At 40.3% G+C, this 18,118-nt stretch overlaps 1 protein-coding gene across 5 annotated transcripts in view; it reads left to right on the top strand.

Annotated features, from left to right (window-relative positions):
• The window catches only part of LOC119656288 (SH3 and multiple ankyrin repeat domains protein 3), a 561,166-nt gene that overhangs the window by 424,540 nt on the left and 118,508 nt on the right, over nucleotides 1-18,118 (top strand). For all 5 annotated transcript variants that reach the window (XM_038062721.1, XM_038062722.1, XM_038062720.1 and 2 more), the window contains one exon: nucleotides 7,695-7,820. In XM_038062721.1, the coding sequence (XP_037918649.1) occupies nucleotides 7,695-7,820 (126 nt within the window). The remainder of the gene's footprint in view (nucleotides 1-7,694; nucleotides 7,821-18,118) is intronic.

Raw genomic sequence — 18,118 nt, 5'->3', positions numbered from 1 at the left:
ATTATTTACCTAATTAACCCAGAAATTCAACTGTTGTCGTTTCCTAAAACAGTTTTAACTCTTTTATTCTTCCACGTCTTGTGTATGATGAAACCAAATACGGAAGTCATTAATGCAGTTCATACAAAAAGTCACTGAGAAAGAGGACAACTGGTCCTCGAAATACCGGTATATTAGAAATACAAACTCATCATTGGGCATTTAAAAAATAAAATTTGCCTTTTTTAAGGTTTTGTGTAAACACAAAACCTTATTAAAATCGGTTTACTGTCTGTCTGTCCGTCTGTCTGTCTGTCTGTCCGTCACACGCATTTTTCTCGGAGACGGTTATAGCGATTGACACCAAATTTGGTAGAAAGGTGGGTCCCCATACAGATAAAAAGGGGAGTGTAAATTTTTTTTGTGGGGTATCAAATTAAGGGTCTCGATTAGTACTTTTTGAAGCCGGTTTTAGTTTTGACTTCTGCTGAAAAGGTGGGGAGTGCGGGGGGTTGAAAGTGGTCATTTTTTTAACGAACCCATTCTCAGAAACTACTTAACCGAAAAAGTTGAAAAAAATCAGCGGGCTGCTACTATATAGTGCCTAGGCTCCGAAATACCCTTCATACCGATACCTGTTCAAATAAAGTGAATAATAGTATATTACTATAATTTTTAGTAATTGACAGGAAAACCCCCCTTAAGTTCACCCTAGAATCACAAAATTTTGCAGCAATGTAGGCTACAGTATAGAGCATGATCCTGCCAAATTTGGTGGAAACCGCGCTATTACTAACAAAGTTATACTGGGTCAAAGCTGTCGCCCCTCTGCAAATTCAAGACTGTGAATGTCAATATCACTTAAAAGTGGCTATTTTCACATAATATATGCATATTTTACGTGCTACATGCTAATGGGATAAATGCACATTCAAATCTCTTTATAAAAGACATACACAAAACCTTTCATACCTGAAGCGTCTAGCTTCCGGTTTCCCGACTTGTTTTCATTATAAAATAAGCCGGAAAAACGACATAGGCAACTGAAGAAACTTCCAGGGAGTCATCTGGGATCCATAACGGACCGCTCATGATACTGAAACTGGTGTCCTCGAGGTGCCGAGCATTGGCACACCCTCTGAGCCAGTGACAGCTCTCCGAAGATGAGGGCTTCTGGTTCTGCCAAGATGGTGTGTGGCAGAGCGCGCTTCTCGGACCCTGACTGAACTGATGTTAGTAGATCGTATCATCCAGAGCGAATGCTTACCTGTCGCTGAGATCCGAAGTCAGTTAAGTGTAGGTCAAGCCTCAGGGAACTAAGGCAAGAGCTTCCTCACCGGGGATACACCCATTCCTAACTATTGCGACTCGCTCCCTTGCAGACGATGTGTTGATATATTTTCCATGGAGCACCAAAATGCTAAAACCGAGGAGATAGTGAAGAAAGAGAAAGAGCTGTCTGTTTCTGGATGCAATTAAAAAATGTATTACTTGTCACAGCGAAATATCATCGGCTGAAACACTTCACGAGACTCGAGAGTGCTCAGCTATACTCGTACACACAGGAAGTGTCACAAAGTGATTTGGCTGCCGGTGCAGGGACGGCAACTCCAGTACTCTGTACTCACTTGTTCCGAGAGAAACCCCAAAGATGCCGTTGAAACGGGGCAGATGGCTTTGAATATAAGTCGAGTGGGAACCCAGACCTTTCCAGAAGTCCACGGGGAGTCCCGCTAGAACAACAAGTCTGAAAACAGTGGAGCGGAAGTGTTAAGAATAGTAGAGTACTCGTTAGTTTAAGTCCGAAAACAACCAACAGGGGAACGTTTTGTAATGCGGTCAAGAAACTACTGAGAGAGGAGAATCGGGCTCTAACCTGGAGCCCTCTTTTTTGAAATCGGAGATCTTGGTTTTCTTAGAAAAAGGGCCGAAGTGGAAGATAGGCAGCAACTTTACAAATCATGGGAGCCAAAATCTCACTCTGGGCGAAGTTACGAAATAATACGCAAAAACGGATCTTAAATCCGCGGATGGTTGTTGGCTGCCAAAAGAGCCTATAGCTTATAATAACTAATCCCTCCGAACATTTTTTTTGGCTCCCTACAGAAGGAAGAACGATTCCGTAGCCTACGGTATATGACGATGGACCTTGTGAAAGGTCACGTGGATAAAATCCGGTTCAATAGGTTTCGGTGCGCAGGCTATCTAATCTGTATGGCTGAGGATGATCCCGCCCGGAAAGTCGATAAGGACAATATCTATGGTTTGAAAAAGAAGACATTGCCTGAGATGGAGCCATGGCATAGGTGAGAACGGCAGATATTGAATTAGGTGAGCTCGGCGCAAAACCGGAATTGGAGTTCCTTACTAAAGCAAGCCTAGACCGAATATCGGTTGTTGCGCAATTGTTGATGACGATAACTTTTTAACAGCGGTAAAATCGGATTGGTTGGGTAGTATATAGGATATGAGTGTTCCAACTATGGATAAATACCTACAACGTGCTAGGAATCTGATAGGAGAGCAGCGTGTAATGGGTGTGAGCAAGTAGGTGACAACGTGTAGACTTGAAACTAAAAGAAAAGTCACGCTCTCTGCAGATATGATTGCGCCTGGTAAGAATATTATACAAATTACAGGCTCCGGACGGTGTCTGGCTTTCAAGATGAAACTCGACAAGGGTAGCACGCGACTAATTTTACAAATCAATATATACTGAAGCCCAGTTGGAGGTAAAAGTTGACCTCCCGAGGTAAAAGCTAACCTGGTGCTAATCAGTGAACAGTATCAAAGCAAATATTCAACTTCATGACATCTTGATTTACTAGGTACCGCTGTTATCTTGGTTCAGGACGGCGTCCGGCTTTGATTTTGCATCTAAGCCTGATGTAGTGGCTTTGCCTGGATTCAGTCCTTATTGATAACGCTTTTCATCGTTAACCCAACAACGAATGAGACAGTGTTCAACTTTCGATTCAGACTTGATGGTCTAAAGGACGGTTTCTTGTACCCGGAGATCCTTGTTGAGGGAGACCTTAAGATTCCAGAGAGGAACGGATCCTGTAAATGGCAGTAAGAATAGCAGTTGTAGGCAACCGATCCCCTACTCATCCTGTTCGGGTTGATTTTAACAGCACAAATGATCCCGACGATTGTCAACTTTCCTTCTTAAAGAAAAAAGGCAGAGGTCGACCTTTCTATAAGAAATAATAAGACAGTCATATGGAAACAGGTGTTCATCGCCCGGACCTACTCCCCGGCACATTCAACACTTACCTAAATGGGACATTCTTCCTTGTCATTGAGAAGTTGGGGAATGTCACCCCACGTGCTCGAGAAGGGCATATAGTTCAGGAGAATTCTTGCAAGGTCAGCTCTCGGGCCGGTTATTTGTAGTTCAAGCGTTGAATTTCAGTGTACAATTCGGGCTCTGTATCCCTTACTTTCGGCAGAGATGTTACATCAGCCTCACATCTATTCAGGTATGAATCAGTCTTGTCGAGGCTCTGATTGTGGTCTCTAAATCAGTCTGTGTTCGAAGGGAATCGTGTGATTTTGCCAACATGAAAGATATTCACATTAAATCCCCAAAGATTTCGCGGAGTTTCCGCTGATCAGAAAAGCAAAGGAGATCTTTAGCAGCCATCTATAATACATACCGACCACTTGTTAGCTTGACAAAGTCATGAGAACGCGCGAAAAGATCATAACGTCTATACTCCCGGAAGTGGGATCTGCTGCCGGGATTTCTAACCAATAAAGTCCATTTTTAGGCAGAAACATCCACAGGGAATATTGTTATTGATTATTGATGTTAGAAATATCGTCAAATTGGCAAGATGGGCGGATATGAAAATATTGAGGAATTATCTGAGGGGCTGCTCAATGCTGTATGCGACACTTGAGGCAGTAGCATCCATCTCGGGGACAGATCTCTGGAACGCTTACTACGATAGTTCATTAAGACTCGACCGGCCGCTAGAAAAAATCGAAGTAATCACTATGACCAAAAAAGAATTCCACCTCTGTGCCCCGTGGTAATTGAAGGAGCGGAAACCAACGAGTAAATATCTTAATTTGTTGTGGTTCTGGGCAGTTTGTTCTACTCTTTGGAATGGTGGTATGGCATCAGCCCCCTCCCTCCCCCTCAGCAAGGAAGTCTATCGTAAGCGCCTTGGGGAAACAGAAGGAGGGGACGTTTTTCAGGTCGCGTCTGCCTAACATACTATCTCAGAGCCAGCTGTAATAGTGATTGCAGGAGTGATCTTTATCGCTCTTCCTGCTGATGAACGCAAAACCATCTGCAAGCATAAGAAAGAGGACGAAAGGTGACGGCTCGTGAAAAATGGCAGCATATACTGAATCAAGAGGCAGTTTAACTGCGGAACTTATCGAAAATTTCCCAGGCTGAATGGAATCCGTGACACGATTGATTATTTTTTTATCCAATTTACAAGCGCGTAAGAAGATTCCCAGCCTTACGTCCACCAGATTGGGCAGGCACGATCCCCCGACTGTGGTTTTGCTATGAAGTAATGGGCGATGGCAATTACACCTTTTTATCTTGTAGGGTGGGATTCGTCAACAACTCTGTACAAATATAAGTGAGCTCTCTCCCTCTAAAATTGTCATGTTGTGCATTTCGTTCGGAATCTTCTTGTGAATAATACTAGGCTGGACTAGCGGAGGGACTGGATAATAAGAGGTTGTTTGAAGCAATAAATTCTATTCCTCCTCTCCCCTCCCGCTGGTGAAAGGCTCCATGTGTCTCAAACAGTTCTTGCCTAGTCGAATGGCTAGCATCTCCGAAGCGCAGGGTTATCAAATTTTCTGGACTCGGTAGTTCTCAGATTAGAGAACCATCTCTTTCTTCTTGCCCTTATGGCTGTTTTCAAAAATTTAACACGATAAAAAGGGGATCTCAATTTCGGTAAGACATGTGATGTCATAGCAAGGCAGAGACGCTCTACAAGCTATGTCTCGTGAAAAGCTTAGTCATAAAGAAAGTATCACTGAAGGATACACCCCGGTGGTGCTTTTCCTCATTAGTTCACGGGAGGATAACAAACTATGTGGCTTCACCCATACTATACACATTCCGGTGGAAGTTGCTATGCACCGATGATAAAACACATGAATTCTGTTAACCAAACATGGGGGACTGAAGTACCAAAGACCCGATGAACATTCCCAAACTGACTAGCAAAGGATCCAGCAAGTTGTCCATAGGTATGATCAAAATTTCTCAATTTTGTGATACGGAGTAAAGGGCTCGCCTCCTATTTGGCAATATTCCACCAGGACGGTTATTTGGTCACCCCTATCCTTGTGTTTCTTATAGTCGTCTCTGAACGATGTGACCAAATTACAATAGACAAATTGGTCAAGAGATATTTTTCTTAAAATCATATTTAATTTAAGACTAAAAAACTAATGGTAAAAATACCACTGCCAAAAGTCTACGTATTGATCGCAAATATCAATGTTCACTACATGGTGCCTTCCCGACCACTTTTCGGAAGTTGTTCAAAAGACAAAAGTTCAACTAACAAATAGCCATTCATAAATCAAACCAAACAGCTAAAACCTACAAAAGATTTATTTAAAAACGTATTTCCCGAAAATTTATTTGATTTTATTACGATAATAAAAATTACTCCACTAATTTGCCCAGTATGCAATTTATCGTGGGTTCATGGGGAGAAAGTTATGAAGCAATTGCTTTGTATAAATCTTCAGATGGTTTCTACTTCCTCTATATTGATGGGATAATTGTTCCGAATTATGGTAAAGAAAGTTAAGATACTTTAGGAGTCTTAAACAGCTGAATCGCAAGATATAAATAGTGTACTTCTGTTTGCAATTCTGTTGCCGAGAGTTATAAATGCGAGCGGAAAATATCTAAAAGAAGAAGTTTTCAGCTATGGAATTTTGGTATACAATCTGAAAATATTTGAAGAATTGTATCTTTTTTTAAGCGGAGTAACAATTCGAGAGTAAAAGTGCTAACTTTTATGTTGGCGTTCAATTACCTGAAGCCAAGTTTATTTACATATGATACAACCTTAGGCTGAATTTAGCGGTTTAGCTTTTAAATGAATTATCATCGAAAGTTAGATACAGTTCATAAGTTGAGATATTTTGTTTTACTCTGACTTTTTCTTTAATCAGGCTAAGTTAATTTAGATGTGAAATTTTTTATTCTCTTTATTTACATATTCCATTTGATAATAGCAGAATTCGCCGTGTTGCTTACCTTTTAGTCTAATACGCTTTATATCAAACGCCCTAAGATATTTATGTCATAATTGCATATCTAATCCTTTCGAAAGTCTCTAGACACATATGGCAGCTGAGATACTATTTTTTCACGCCATCCACAAAATCCTCCTTTGTTAGCAACAAGACAAAAGCTCTTTCTCGCACAATATGACAGCATCATTTATTAAAGGATTTTCTCACAGACTGGTCCTTATCCATTGTAAGGCTCTCTCATCTCTACAACGGAATATTTTCCACGCCATCATTTGCGAGAATCTCAAACTGTAGTTAACCTCCTTTTTGTATGGGAGTGCTTTGTCGAGGGCTTTGTGCAGTGAAATTGCATAGCTTTCCGGATACTGTCGCATCATGTCTCATACAGCCGTTATGTCCATTTTTAAGTCATCATTATCCTTCCATACATAGTGACACATCCACATACTATTCTTGTTGTGTAGATGAAACCTAATTCTAGTACTCAAGACCAAATCATCAAATTTCATTCTTGCCTCCATCCAGCAGCTTCCAATCTTCTAGAAAATCACAAAATATCCCAATATCTGGAACGAAGCTGCAAAAAGGAGCGAAATGATTTCAACGTGCATCTTTTTGTAACAAGGAAATATCCGTTTTGATGAAGATTGTGAATATCGTTCAGAAGCCGTTCGTGTTTCATTGATTCATATATAATGTCCTCAGCCAATTGATGGTAGGTTGGGGGTCGAACAAATGACTTGTATTCGATTTAGAAAGGTTTGGAGGGGGAAAGTATATGAAAAAGCAATGGAAAATTACGTTCCACACGATTGAACTCGTCAGACATATTGAATTTTTCCTCTCGTACAGTAGCAGTTGAATATTCTCTTACACCTTAGCGTTCAGGAACAGCCAAATATATTCATCTACATTTCAGGTCAGATACAAACTCAGAAGGGGTTCTGTAGTCTCTAGTAGCTTCCATCGTCTGTGTGAAAGGACAATAATATCATATCAGATGACTCGCATTCAAAACATGTCTCCTAGATTCGTTGTCAGACTCAGAATCGTTTTCAGATATTAACACAAATCTATCATCTTTGCGGGCCACATACAGAAGAAGTCCTTTACAGGGCTGAAATATAGATCAATCCACCCCACCCCCACTGGATGCTATTTCAAAAGCATCAATTGTAAATCGCTATCTCTGCAAGGGAATTTCCAATCAACTGAATCCAACAAGGAATCCTGTGCCACGTCCTTTTCGAATACCGAATACCGAATACGTTCAGATACTTTTTGCATTCAATATAGACATACCCGCGAGCTTTCACAATTGGATTTCAAGAGCTCTCAGAATGTTGATCTTTGCCCTACTTGTTCTTAATGGGAAAACTAACGTCCTTTCTAGTGCTCAACCATTACACTTGCATTTTCTCCAGATTTTAATGTAATTCTCATTTTTCCTTTATTTGCAGGAACTTAAAGAAAGCTTTAACTACGGACTATTTTGTCCGCCCTCGAATGGAAAGGCTGGAAAATTTCTGGATGAAGAACGACGTTTAGGAGATTATCCTTTTAACGGGCCTGTAGGATATTTGGAGGTATGTATTTGCAGAATTTTCATTAATAAGTTCGTTACGTAATTTCGAAATTGCTGAGAAATTTGTGAATGAGCCTGTAAAGTAGCCTCGACAAATTAAATTTAGCTACGTTTAATTGCATGGATTGAAAGCTGGGGTGTGAGACTCTGACAATTTTGCACACTTTTGAGTGTGTAATCTTGGCTTATATAAAACTTCGTATATCCGCTCGCATTCTTTCCTCGTTTTTTTTATCTCAAGCGTATAGTTTCTGAATAATTACCTTTTTTATTTTGAACCATCAAACATTCATGTCAGTTCCTACGCCAGTCCACCATTGGAAGTCTGTCGATGGTGAATTAAAATATTTTAGTACGAAAGGACCAAATATTTAAAATATAATTTTTTCATTTATGAAATTTATTAATTATAACTATTTTGGCAGATTAGTGCAGTGCAGTAACGCGCTGAAGTCTTGGCGACACGCTCAAAGTCACTCTCCTCTGGGTTCCCGGACATAGGAACATAGAGGGGAATGAGCGGGCTGACGGATTGGGTGGCGGGGCTCTGCTCTTGGCAGTTCTTCGGCGGGTACAGTCGGTGTGGTGTCTCGCTGGCGACTGTCAAGAGCGGAATCTACTCGCACTACTTAGCAGCCGCGGGCCTTAAATCGCGAAGGCTGACCACCTGTGCCAAGTCAAAGAGGATTTGGCCCACTTATAACATTATCCGATCACGAAAGCTCCTGTGCCAGACGCGTGCAAATGCATACAAGATTACAGTGGTCTTCACGGGGCACTGGCCTGTAGGGGGTCATGCCTCCAGGCTCGGCATACCCTATAATTCACATTGCCGAAATTGCAGAGAAGGACGGAAAAGCCTCAAGCACTTCCTCCGCGATGGCCCAGCTCTAGCTAGTGTCAGGCTACGAACACTGGGTAAACCATTCTTTGGGGAACTAAGAGAGATTTCTAACTGCAGGGTGCTCTTCAGATCAGAGCCAGCTCGATTCTGCCTATCTGCTCTCATAACAACAGTCACGGTCTTAGAAGTTGTGCGTTATCAAAATGGCGCACGTAAAAATGTGAAAGATGAAGATTTTTGAAAGGTTTCTTGTGTAAGAATCTTTGGATGAACGACCATCTCATTTGTAAGTAGACCAGAGCCTCGTCTGTCACACTTTTTCATTTAGTATGATGCTAGGCTCTTATGTCTTAAGAATACATGAAAGTTTTGGCAATTGGACATGAGTACCTGTTGTGTATGCATGATTTGGGGACCACAATCAGCGCCGTTAATAGCAAAATGGTAATTGTCTATATCGAGGGCGGGCTCAGCATTCATATGAGGACAATTAGGAAGTGCGACTCTTCAGTTGTAAAGCGCAATCTCACACATCGACCCCACAAAAAGCTTTATCCACGACATGAGCATAACGACTATCACCAGGAAACTCCGACAAGGAAAAAAACTATAGGTAAGGAAACCAACAGTATATCTCCCAGAAATTTTACATGAGCAAATGCTCTCAACTTTGAGACCGTGGATAATTTCTCCTATCTAGGGTCGAAAATCACAACCGATAATAGCTACGATGATGAAATTCGCGCACGGTTGTTGTCAGCCAACAGAGCCTATTTCAGCTTACAAAAACTGTTCCGCTCGAAGCGTCTCACCATAGGTTCGAAGCTCTTACTGTACAAGACAATGATCTTGCCAGTCCTCATGTATTCCTCGGAGACTTGGGTTCTTGGCAAGAAGAATTGCGAACTCTTGGCCGCGTTCGAATGAATGAGAATGGACAATTCCGTAGCCCACATAACGACGAAATCTATGAGCAATATCATGACCGTCCGGTTGTGGATAAAATCCGGCTCAACAGGTGGCGGTGGGCGGGTCACTTAATCCGTATGGATGAGGATGATACCACCCGGAAATTCTATAAGGGCAATATCTACGGTAGAAAAAGAAGACGAGGCAGACCCTGCCTAAGATGGAGCGATGGCGTAGGTCAGGACGCCAGACAACTTTTAGGGATATCGAATTGGTGGACCTCGGCTAGACCGGGTACCGGTTGTTGCGCCGTTGATGATGATGATGAAATGCTCTCAGTGAGTTTTTCTCCTTCCTATGGTGCCAGATAACGTCCGGTGAGACTTTGTAGCAAGAGTCCCATGCCGAGTCGAATCTTCTCGGCCTCTTGAGCTACTTAGGAGCGGCACTGAGACACAATCAAATTTTTCCATCAGTGACGTACCGATCAACGACACTAATACAAAACGCATAAAAAACTGATGGCTGACTACCGCGGCCACTATGGCCATTCGCTCATCATACTACAGGCAAAACAGCTTCGAGAAAATCCTTTCTTCTTTGGAAAGAAGCACGTTCATCCGCATTAGCGCATCGAAGCATTTTACTGCTAACAAATGACAGGCTTACATCAAGCAAACTATTCACAACATGAACGCACATGTCGTCTACATTATGAATGTCAAAGTACGCCGAAAAGACACAGCGCACATATAATCAGTCCTCTGATGACTGGATGCAAGATTTCGTAAGGAGGGAAATTCACTCAAGCTACTAAGCCCAGTCAGGAGGAAGCCCACCTCAGCTCCAAGGTTGAAGATAGAGCTCTCGTTGACAGAAACACTTTTAATGTACTCATTTGTAACTCGGCGTTGAGCATGAACTTTTCGTTCCATCTGATCTATTATTTAGATGTAACACTCTCGATCAACCACCTTTTGGCCGCAAGCGGTCCTAACCTCTCCACCTAGCTACTGTTAACAATATTACCCTCTCCCGATCCTGTAGGCCATCGCCCTCTGGACTACCTCTAAATCAAAAGAAGAAACATCCAACGGTAAATGCATAGTGTTGGTAGAAACCACGCAACATATATCAAGCCACACTAAAACAGATTTCTGTTTTGCATAGCATGGATTTCGAGTCCCTTGGCTTCGAGCTCAGGTTTTGTATTCTTCTCCAAAAGAACAAGACGCTAATCCGCGTAGGCAATTCTTTCAAACGCCAACCTAAACTCACCCGAAAGTCCGTCCATCGTCAGGTTCAAATGAATGAATTTACAGTGGTTTCCTGTAGACAATCGTTCGACATTCATCGCTCATTGGCACGAATGGTCTTCTGTCAAGAAAATAGTTCATTGACAGAGCTAATTCCTGGCAACCACACTCACGAAGTTTACACAACAGAGAATGCAATAAAATGCGCCCTTCAAAAATCTACAATTTTTCTACAAAAATTTCAAAAAAGAATTTGCTAGCTTAAAGGACAATAAATTTTTTCAAATACATCAAGGTGTCATCGGTGGACCTGCCAGTTCAGAAGTCGTTCTGCCAGATGGGAGGTTTTGTCCCTGTCCCTAGATCCAGGAAATTTTTAAGAGGCAGGGTAAGAGATATACTGTCCTAGAGTGCAATAAATTTAAGCAAAGGAGAAAACTTCGACAAAGACTTTGCTAATAATAGCAAGATTTTCATCAAAATTTTCAATATCGTTGGATATGCTAAGCATTATTGATAATTTGGTACTTTTAAGATGAACTTAGGGGGGTTTATAGCTAATTTTCAAAATATAGTAATATCTTCCCTTTGACTTAATTTGAATAAACATAAGGATGGAAGCATTTTGCAACCTACATAGATGTGCAATTTCCGTTCTATCCCCATTTCCCTCTTTTGCAGCTATTGTCAAAACTAAGACTTGCGTGGGGGAGTACTAACCAAGATCTTTCATTCATTTCGCTCACGGTTATATTTCAAGAGATGGTTTTATTCTGTTTCTGCATATGTGGGGAGCTTTCCTTAAATCCAATCATTTCGACAAGGTTTTCTTTTCACAAATTCTTAAAAATGCATAAAGGCCAACTGATGATCAGAGGCTTGATTTAGTCAATTCCTGGCAAAAACCTCACGATGACTATGCATGACGCCACTTTACGGGGAAAACTTGTGTCTCAGATCTTAGAACAAAACACTGGCAGATTCGGTGGTCCTTTTGAATAGCGAAGGAACTTTTTGTGTTAAATATCGTAATATCTTGCTTTTGTCTCTGATATCATTCCACTGTTATTAACGCTAAATAGAACAGAACTTAGCTCTTACCGAATTGAAGGGATTATCTGGCAGTACTGGATGCGAGAACCAGCCTTTTTTATCCCATCTCGTGAAAGTGTCGTACTACTGTCTTTTGTGGAATTTGGTGAAATTAATAGTTCCTCAAATGGATATTCAAATCTAAAAGCTCTTTAATTGGACATCTATAACTAAAAACCAGCTTCCACGTACTCGATAGATGATTGTCAACCTTAACTTATAGAAACTCAACTTAAGGCTTGATGTAATAGCATGTAATAAACTTCCATCAGTAGCTGTCTCCGGCCTTAATAAGGTATTTGTCTAGGTGTCTGGAAGACTAATGGTGTTACCCAGGACAGAGACAACTTATCAGACGCTACCTAATATCTACCATAGAAGCAGCTTAACTGAAATGGTTCGAACATGTTTCACTTATCCTTATACACATACATTCGCAAACACGACGTGAGTGTGAAGTCTAACTAGTGCGAAAACCGCCTTGTTTCGGCATTAGCTTGGTCGAAGCATCTTATGAGGGACCCAACACTGAGCCTTGTAATATTCCTGCGGCGACGGTGTACTGCTTGGATCCCGCATCCCTATCGTACCAAAGTGCTCTCTCCGAAAGGTAACTGTCGAGGAGCTTAGTCAAGTAACTAGAGACACCCGTTTTAGCCAGTGAGCTTTTTATCCACTCCCTACTAGTGGAATTGACATTTTCGATGTCCAACATCATCACGGCACAGCATGTTTTAGACGACATCGCGTCTCGAGCCAGCTTCAAAACAACGTCTACGGCGTCGATCGTTGAGTGGGCTTGACGAAATCCAAATTGTCACTCCGATAGTCCATCCAGCATCTTTCCTGCCGTGTCGATGAGGCAAATCGGTCGGTATGATGATGGGTATCCTGGGTGTTTATTCGGCTTCGGGAGCAAAACTAGTTTTTGCCTCTTCTACCGGTCGGAGAAAACTCCTTCTACCATGCATGTTTCAAAAACGCTGATAAACCAGTCGAGTCTGGTCTTAACAGCGAGTTTAAAAGCTCCATTGGGAACAGCATCCAGATCGAGTGCTTTGTTATCACCAATTCTCCGGCAAGTTTACGTAAGTTCCTTCTCAGTTATCGCAAGTATGATGTAGACGTCCAATTCTTGTTTGCGTTGTTTGCGCTCCCCTTTATCCGGAGGAAGAGCGCCATCACGATATCGAGCAGAAGATGCAGGCTGGCCAGTTGTGGTGTTCACCCTTTCACCATCCTGTACGCTGTTCCCCAGGGGCTTTAGTCTGCTTCTGCACAAAGTTCCTTGAAACATTCTCGCTGGCTGGTCCGTATAGCCTGCTTAAGCCTACCTCGAAAGTTCACATATACTTACTGTTTCTCGTCAAATTCCGGTCTTCCTCTAGATCGTTGGCCAATCCTTCTAGCTCGAAAACATGCATCCCGTAACACCGCGATCTTTTCATTCTACCAATAGTTTGAGCGCCGTTTTGCGAGAACTCGTCGCCTTGACATAGCAGTGTCGCATGCTCTCGTTATGCGTCCCATCATTTGCTCTACCTTTTCTGTAGCCGCACCACCGAGATTTTGGTCTACCAATGACATCTCTATCTGTCTATCTGTCTGGCTGTGTGTCTTTTTTTATGGATGGTGGTGGAAATCTTACTGTCTATCTGTCGCGCCAGGTTACAGCAGTTGTGACTCACTAAAACCACCCCCACTTTCTCCTTTTTCTATCTCTCTGTCTTTCATGCATTTTTCTCGGAGACGGTTGTAGCGATTGACACCAAATTTCGTGGAAAGGAATTTTTTCATCAAACATAATCATGTGGTGTATCAAATGAAAAATCTCGGTTAGTACTTTTCGAACCCGAAATCATTCTTAGAAACTACCTAATCCAAAAAATTCAGAAAAATCAAGGCGCGGTCACTATATGGTGCCTAGGCTCCGAAATACCCTCCATACCGATATCCTTTCAAATAAAGTTAATTGTAGTATATTACTATATTTTTTAGTAATTGGGTGCAAAACCCCCCTTAAGTTCATCCTAGCACCACGAAATATTGCAGTAATATAGGCTATAATATAAAGTTTAGTGGAAATCGCACTGAAACCAGCAACGTTATAATAGGTCAAAGTTGTCGTTTCTTTGCAAATTCAAAACTGTGAATATCAATATCCCCCGAAAGTGGATACTTCCACATAATATATGTATATGTAGTGCTACGTACTAATGGGGGAATACACACTCAAATGTCTTTATATAAGAAATAAACAAAACCTTTCATATCTGAAGCGCCCAGCTTTCAGTTTCCCGACTTGTTTATAATTTGCGTCCAAACTTCATTTGAATATGTACGAGTTGTGTTTGTTTTCAATGCTAATATCATGGTCATCCTTTCTATTTGCTCCTTCATTGTTCTTCGTTCGGTGACCTTGTCGACATCTTTATTGTGAGGCTGTCGGATGTAACTCCAAAGTTAATAGGTTCGTTGAGGAACCCAATGAGCTTGCTAATGCTTGTCATTGCCTTATTAATTTTCCGGAGGTTATTGAACTTCTTATTCAACTGGACGACTTTGCTCCCAATCTTTATTTAATGGAGCCAATTTTCAAAGTTTCGGTGTAAATCAAAGGAAGATTTCCTTCCCCTTTTTGGACAAAGGTTTCATTGCATTTCCGCATGATGAAGCCATTTATTTTTAAATTTCTTTGAAGTCCTACCAGTACACCCTAGGAAATATAGAAAGAACTCTGCAAAGCGTTTGAACTTTCAATTCAGTAGATATTATTTCAATGGAAAATTGCGTAAACGCATTTCATTCATAACCACGCACCGTGAGTAAATTGAACCTACCAAAGGTTTTCGTTGAAAAAAGGTGCACAACATAAAACTAGAACAAGTGCTTTGCTAACAAAGGCTAACAAACTCCTTTCAAACCAAAACTTTGCAACTTTCCACATTCAAGATAAAATACTTTGTAAATTTCTCAACCTGATTCAGAAAATATTCACGCCTTCTACACACAATTGAGATAATTTAACCCCAAGAATAACAAAAGGTTACACCTTGCTCTCTAGTTTGTCCCAACTCAACCAACGAAAATAAAAGTTCATATTTCAAAGCATTTCCAAAGGATATTTCGTGTAGGTTTGTCGCGTGGAGTGTTTGTCAGCACCCTTCTCTGCTCAGGAATGACTAAATTGAAATTGAATGGGTCAGGTAACTAAAGTCAGCCCTTCTCGCAGCCAAAACGAATAATGGCCAGCATCTTCCAAGGATATCCCATAATTTGCTAAAAGCTGCCAAAGAAATCAAAACGGAAATAAGTTCAAGAAACCTAAAATGGGCGAAAGTGGAAAGTGCTTTTATGAACAAATTTAATTCTTGAGGGATGGAATAGGAGAGCCCCAAAAGGTAAAATATAAGAGGTTTTGAACTTCTTGGAGCATTTCACTAGCTTCTCAGCGTCGTCAGATGAATGAAGATAGGAAATAGAGCAAAAATAGATATAATACAAATATCTTGGAAGTCAGTAGGTTTATTTATTCTTCTTGAATGGAATGAGTGTAGTAAAGCAAATCCACTATTTCTGACTTTTCATTGCTTCGACATTTCCGAAGTAGTGCTTACTCGAAGTCAACACAAATACTGTTCAGATGTTTATTTAATACTAAAAGTCTTTGTCTTTGTTTGCTTCCTAATTGGGATTTGTTTAGGTGGCGTAAACTTAAGTTTTTCAGTAAGAATGAATTCAATTCTTACTGAAAAACTTTTTGTTTTTGTTTTGCCGCATGGATTGAGTAATGTGATATTTTTATGTAAGAAGTTTTCGGTATACAAGCCTTAAACTTTACTATGATGCTGACAATCTATGATGCGTTAGAAAGCAGTACGTTCATACTGCAAATACAATTTTGGTCTACTATTATTTTACTGATTATATTAAGATTTTGACCAGATTTTTCAGTGTCGTGCATTATGTTAAGGGTTGCATTTTTTAATAATGCAACCCTCTCTCCTCCTCCTCTCTTGGTAGGCACTCGGAAACGGCTCACTGTTTTGTTTTCGGCCCTTTTTCAAAGAAACGGACTTAATGTTGCTCCGTGACGTGGCCCACAAAACCAAATCATCAAAGATGGAGCAGTGCTAACCATGTTGGACTCACGAAGGTTTTCCGAGAGCCCCATGTCAAGTACGTGAAGAAACTCTATCTTTTCGAAGTAGTTCATCTGCAAGACGACTTTAAGCGCTACGGAAAATGAAAGACAAATTAGTTTTGTGGCTTTTTTCACAACTTCAATTTCGTTGTGTATCAAAATAAATATTCACCTAACAGCTACTCCTAGTTGACATTTCCTTGTACACCAGTGCATTAATTAATTCGGAAATGTGGGAGGAGTTTTCGACACTTCTGTACTCACATGTCATTATTGAAAATGTCATATGTCTTATTCCTTTCCTTCCGAATCCTGCAATAAGCGGGCCTGCAAAACCGGAAAATAAAGAAAATCACAAAAAACATTTTCAACGAGACCGCCAATGTGCAACTGCGTGGTTGTTGCAATCGAAAAGAAAAAAAATTACTAATGACATCCTATTAGCCGTAGGCAGAAAAATGCACAGTTTGGGGCTCTCTTCTAGTATCTCAGGGCTAGCTCATGTTGGAGGTGCCCTCGAAAAAAAATCCTCTTTCGAAATAAAAATAAAACAAGTCGGGAAACCGGAAACTAGACGCTTCAGATATGAAAGGTTTTGTGTATTTCTTTTATAAAGAGACTAGCTGACCCGACAGACTTCGTACTGCCTTAATCGATAAATAAAAGACCTAAACTTTTGTATAAAATAATTTTAAAACAAACAAAACGAATCCGTATTTAATAAAAAAGCATATTGTGAAGCATTCCGTCTGCAGATTCGCTGCACGAACTCGTTGCATTCTAAGCCTATCTACTTCATTATCACTCACTAAATAACGCAATTCTGACATAGCAATACGACTATTTTCTTGATATGTTTCTCTCTGGTCATCAGTGCGGTCAGCACGTGAGGTAACTCTTCGCACATTTGATTGACTGCGACGACCTAAATCAGGTCGTCTTCTCCTCGGCATCGTAAATTGTAAATAATCAAAGTGAGAACATTTTTCGCTCACTTAGCAATAAAGTGTCACAATCACAAAATATCAAAAAAAAGAGCACATTACCTGGAATGTCACTATCACAAAGGATCGCCAAAGTAAAGAAAGTTCTCGCGCACTCATAGATATCGTAATGCAATATCGTAATACTTCTTTCCGTGCTCTAAAGTGAAACAGGATGGATTGACATATTAGTTGGTTGTCAAATCTAATGTCAAATATTATCGTTGCGTTCAGAAATTTAATTTGTAACAAAACTTAATATCTAGTCTAGGTCTAGGTAGTCTAGTTTGGGCTTGAAATATTTATGGAAATTCTTGAAATATTCATGGAAATGAGAAACAAAAATACTAAAAACAGAAATTCTATTTTCCAATACAACAGGTTCTGAGCTGTGAATCATTTGATGCCTTTTGTCTGTTTAGAAATAAAAGATTGTCACTTGGTTGTCAAATATTTCTAGTTGGGTTAAAAAATTTGTCCGTTTCATAGCTGTAATATGAGGTCCGATGAACACAGTAAGTGATTGAACTTTATTGAATATAAATAAAGTTCAAATTGACTCTAAATTTTATTTAGAAAAAAAAGTTTATATGGGAAGAAGAAAAGTGCTACTTTTAGGATTTTACCGGCAATTATTCGAATTTTTCTCACCTTTTAAACCTTCCCTAGACCTCCACGGATATTTCAAAACCAAGATAAGATAAATCCGTTCAGTCGTTCCCGAGTTTTAGCGAGACTAACGAACAGCAATTGATTTTTATATATAAGACTAGCTGACCCGGCAGACTTCGAACTGCCTCAATCGATAAATAAAAGACCCAAACTTTTGTATAAAATAATTTTAAAACAAACAAAACGAATCCGTATTAAATAAAAAAGCATATTGTGAATGAATCATGAAATTTTATTATTACTTTCGACACTTCATGTTGCTTAATTACAAAATAGAGCTTTCCTGAGATAGTGGCTATTTATAAGGATTAAATTTGATATTGACAGGCTCACACTGCTATGATATATTATAGTTTGTTAATCAATTTAAAGCTTTCTCATAAACTATATTTTTTGTTT

This window comes from Hermetia illucens, chromosome 4 (genome assembly GCF_905115235.1).
Source record: "Hermetia illucens chromosome 4, iHerIll2.2.curated.20191125, whole genome shotgun sequence".
NCBI lineage: Eukaryota > Metazoa > Arthropoda > Insecta > Diptera > Stratiomyidae > Hermetia > Hermetia illucens.
Note: the sequence above shows the minus strand (reverse complement) of the source record. Positions and strands in the feature narration are given on the sequence as shown.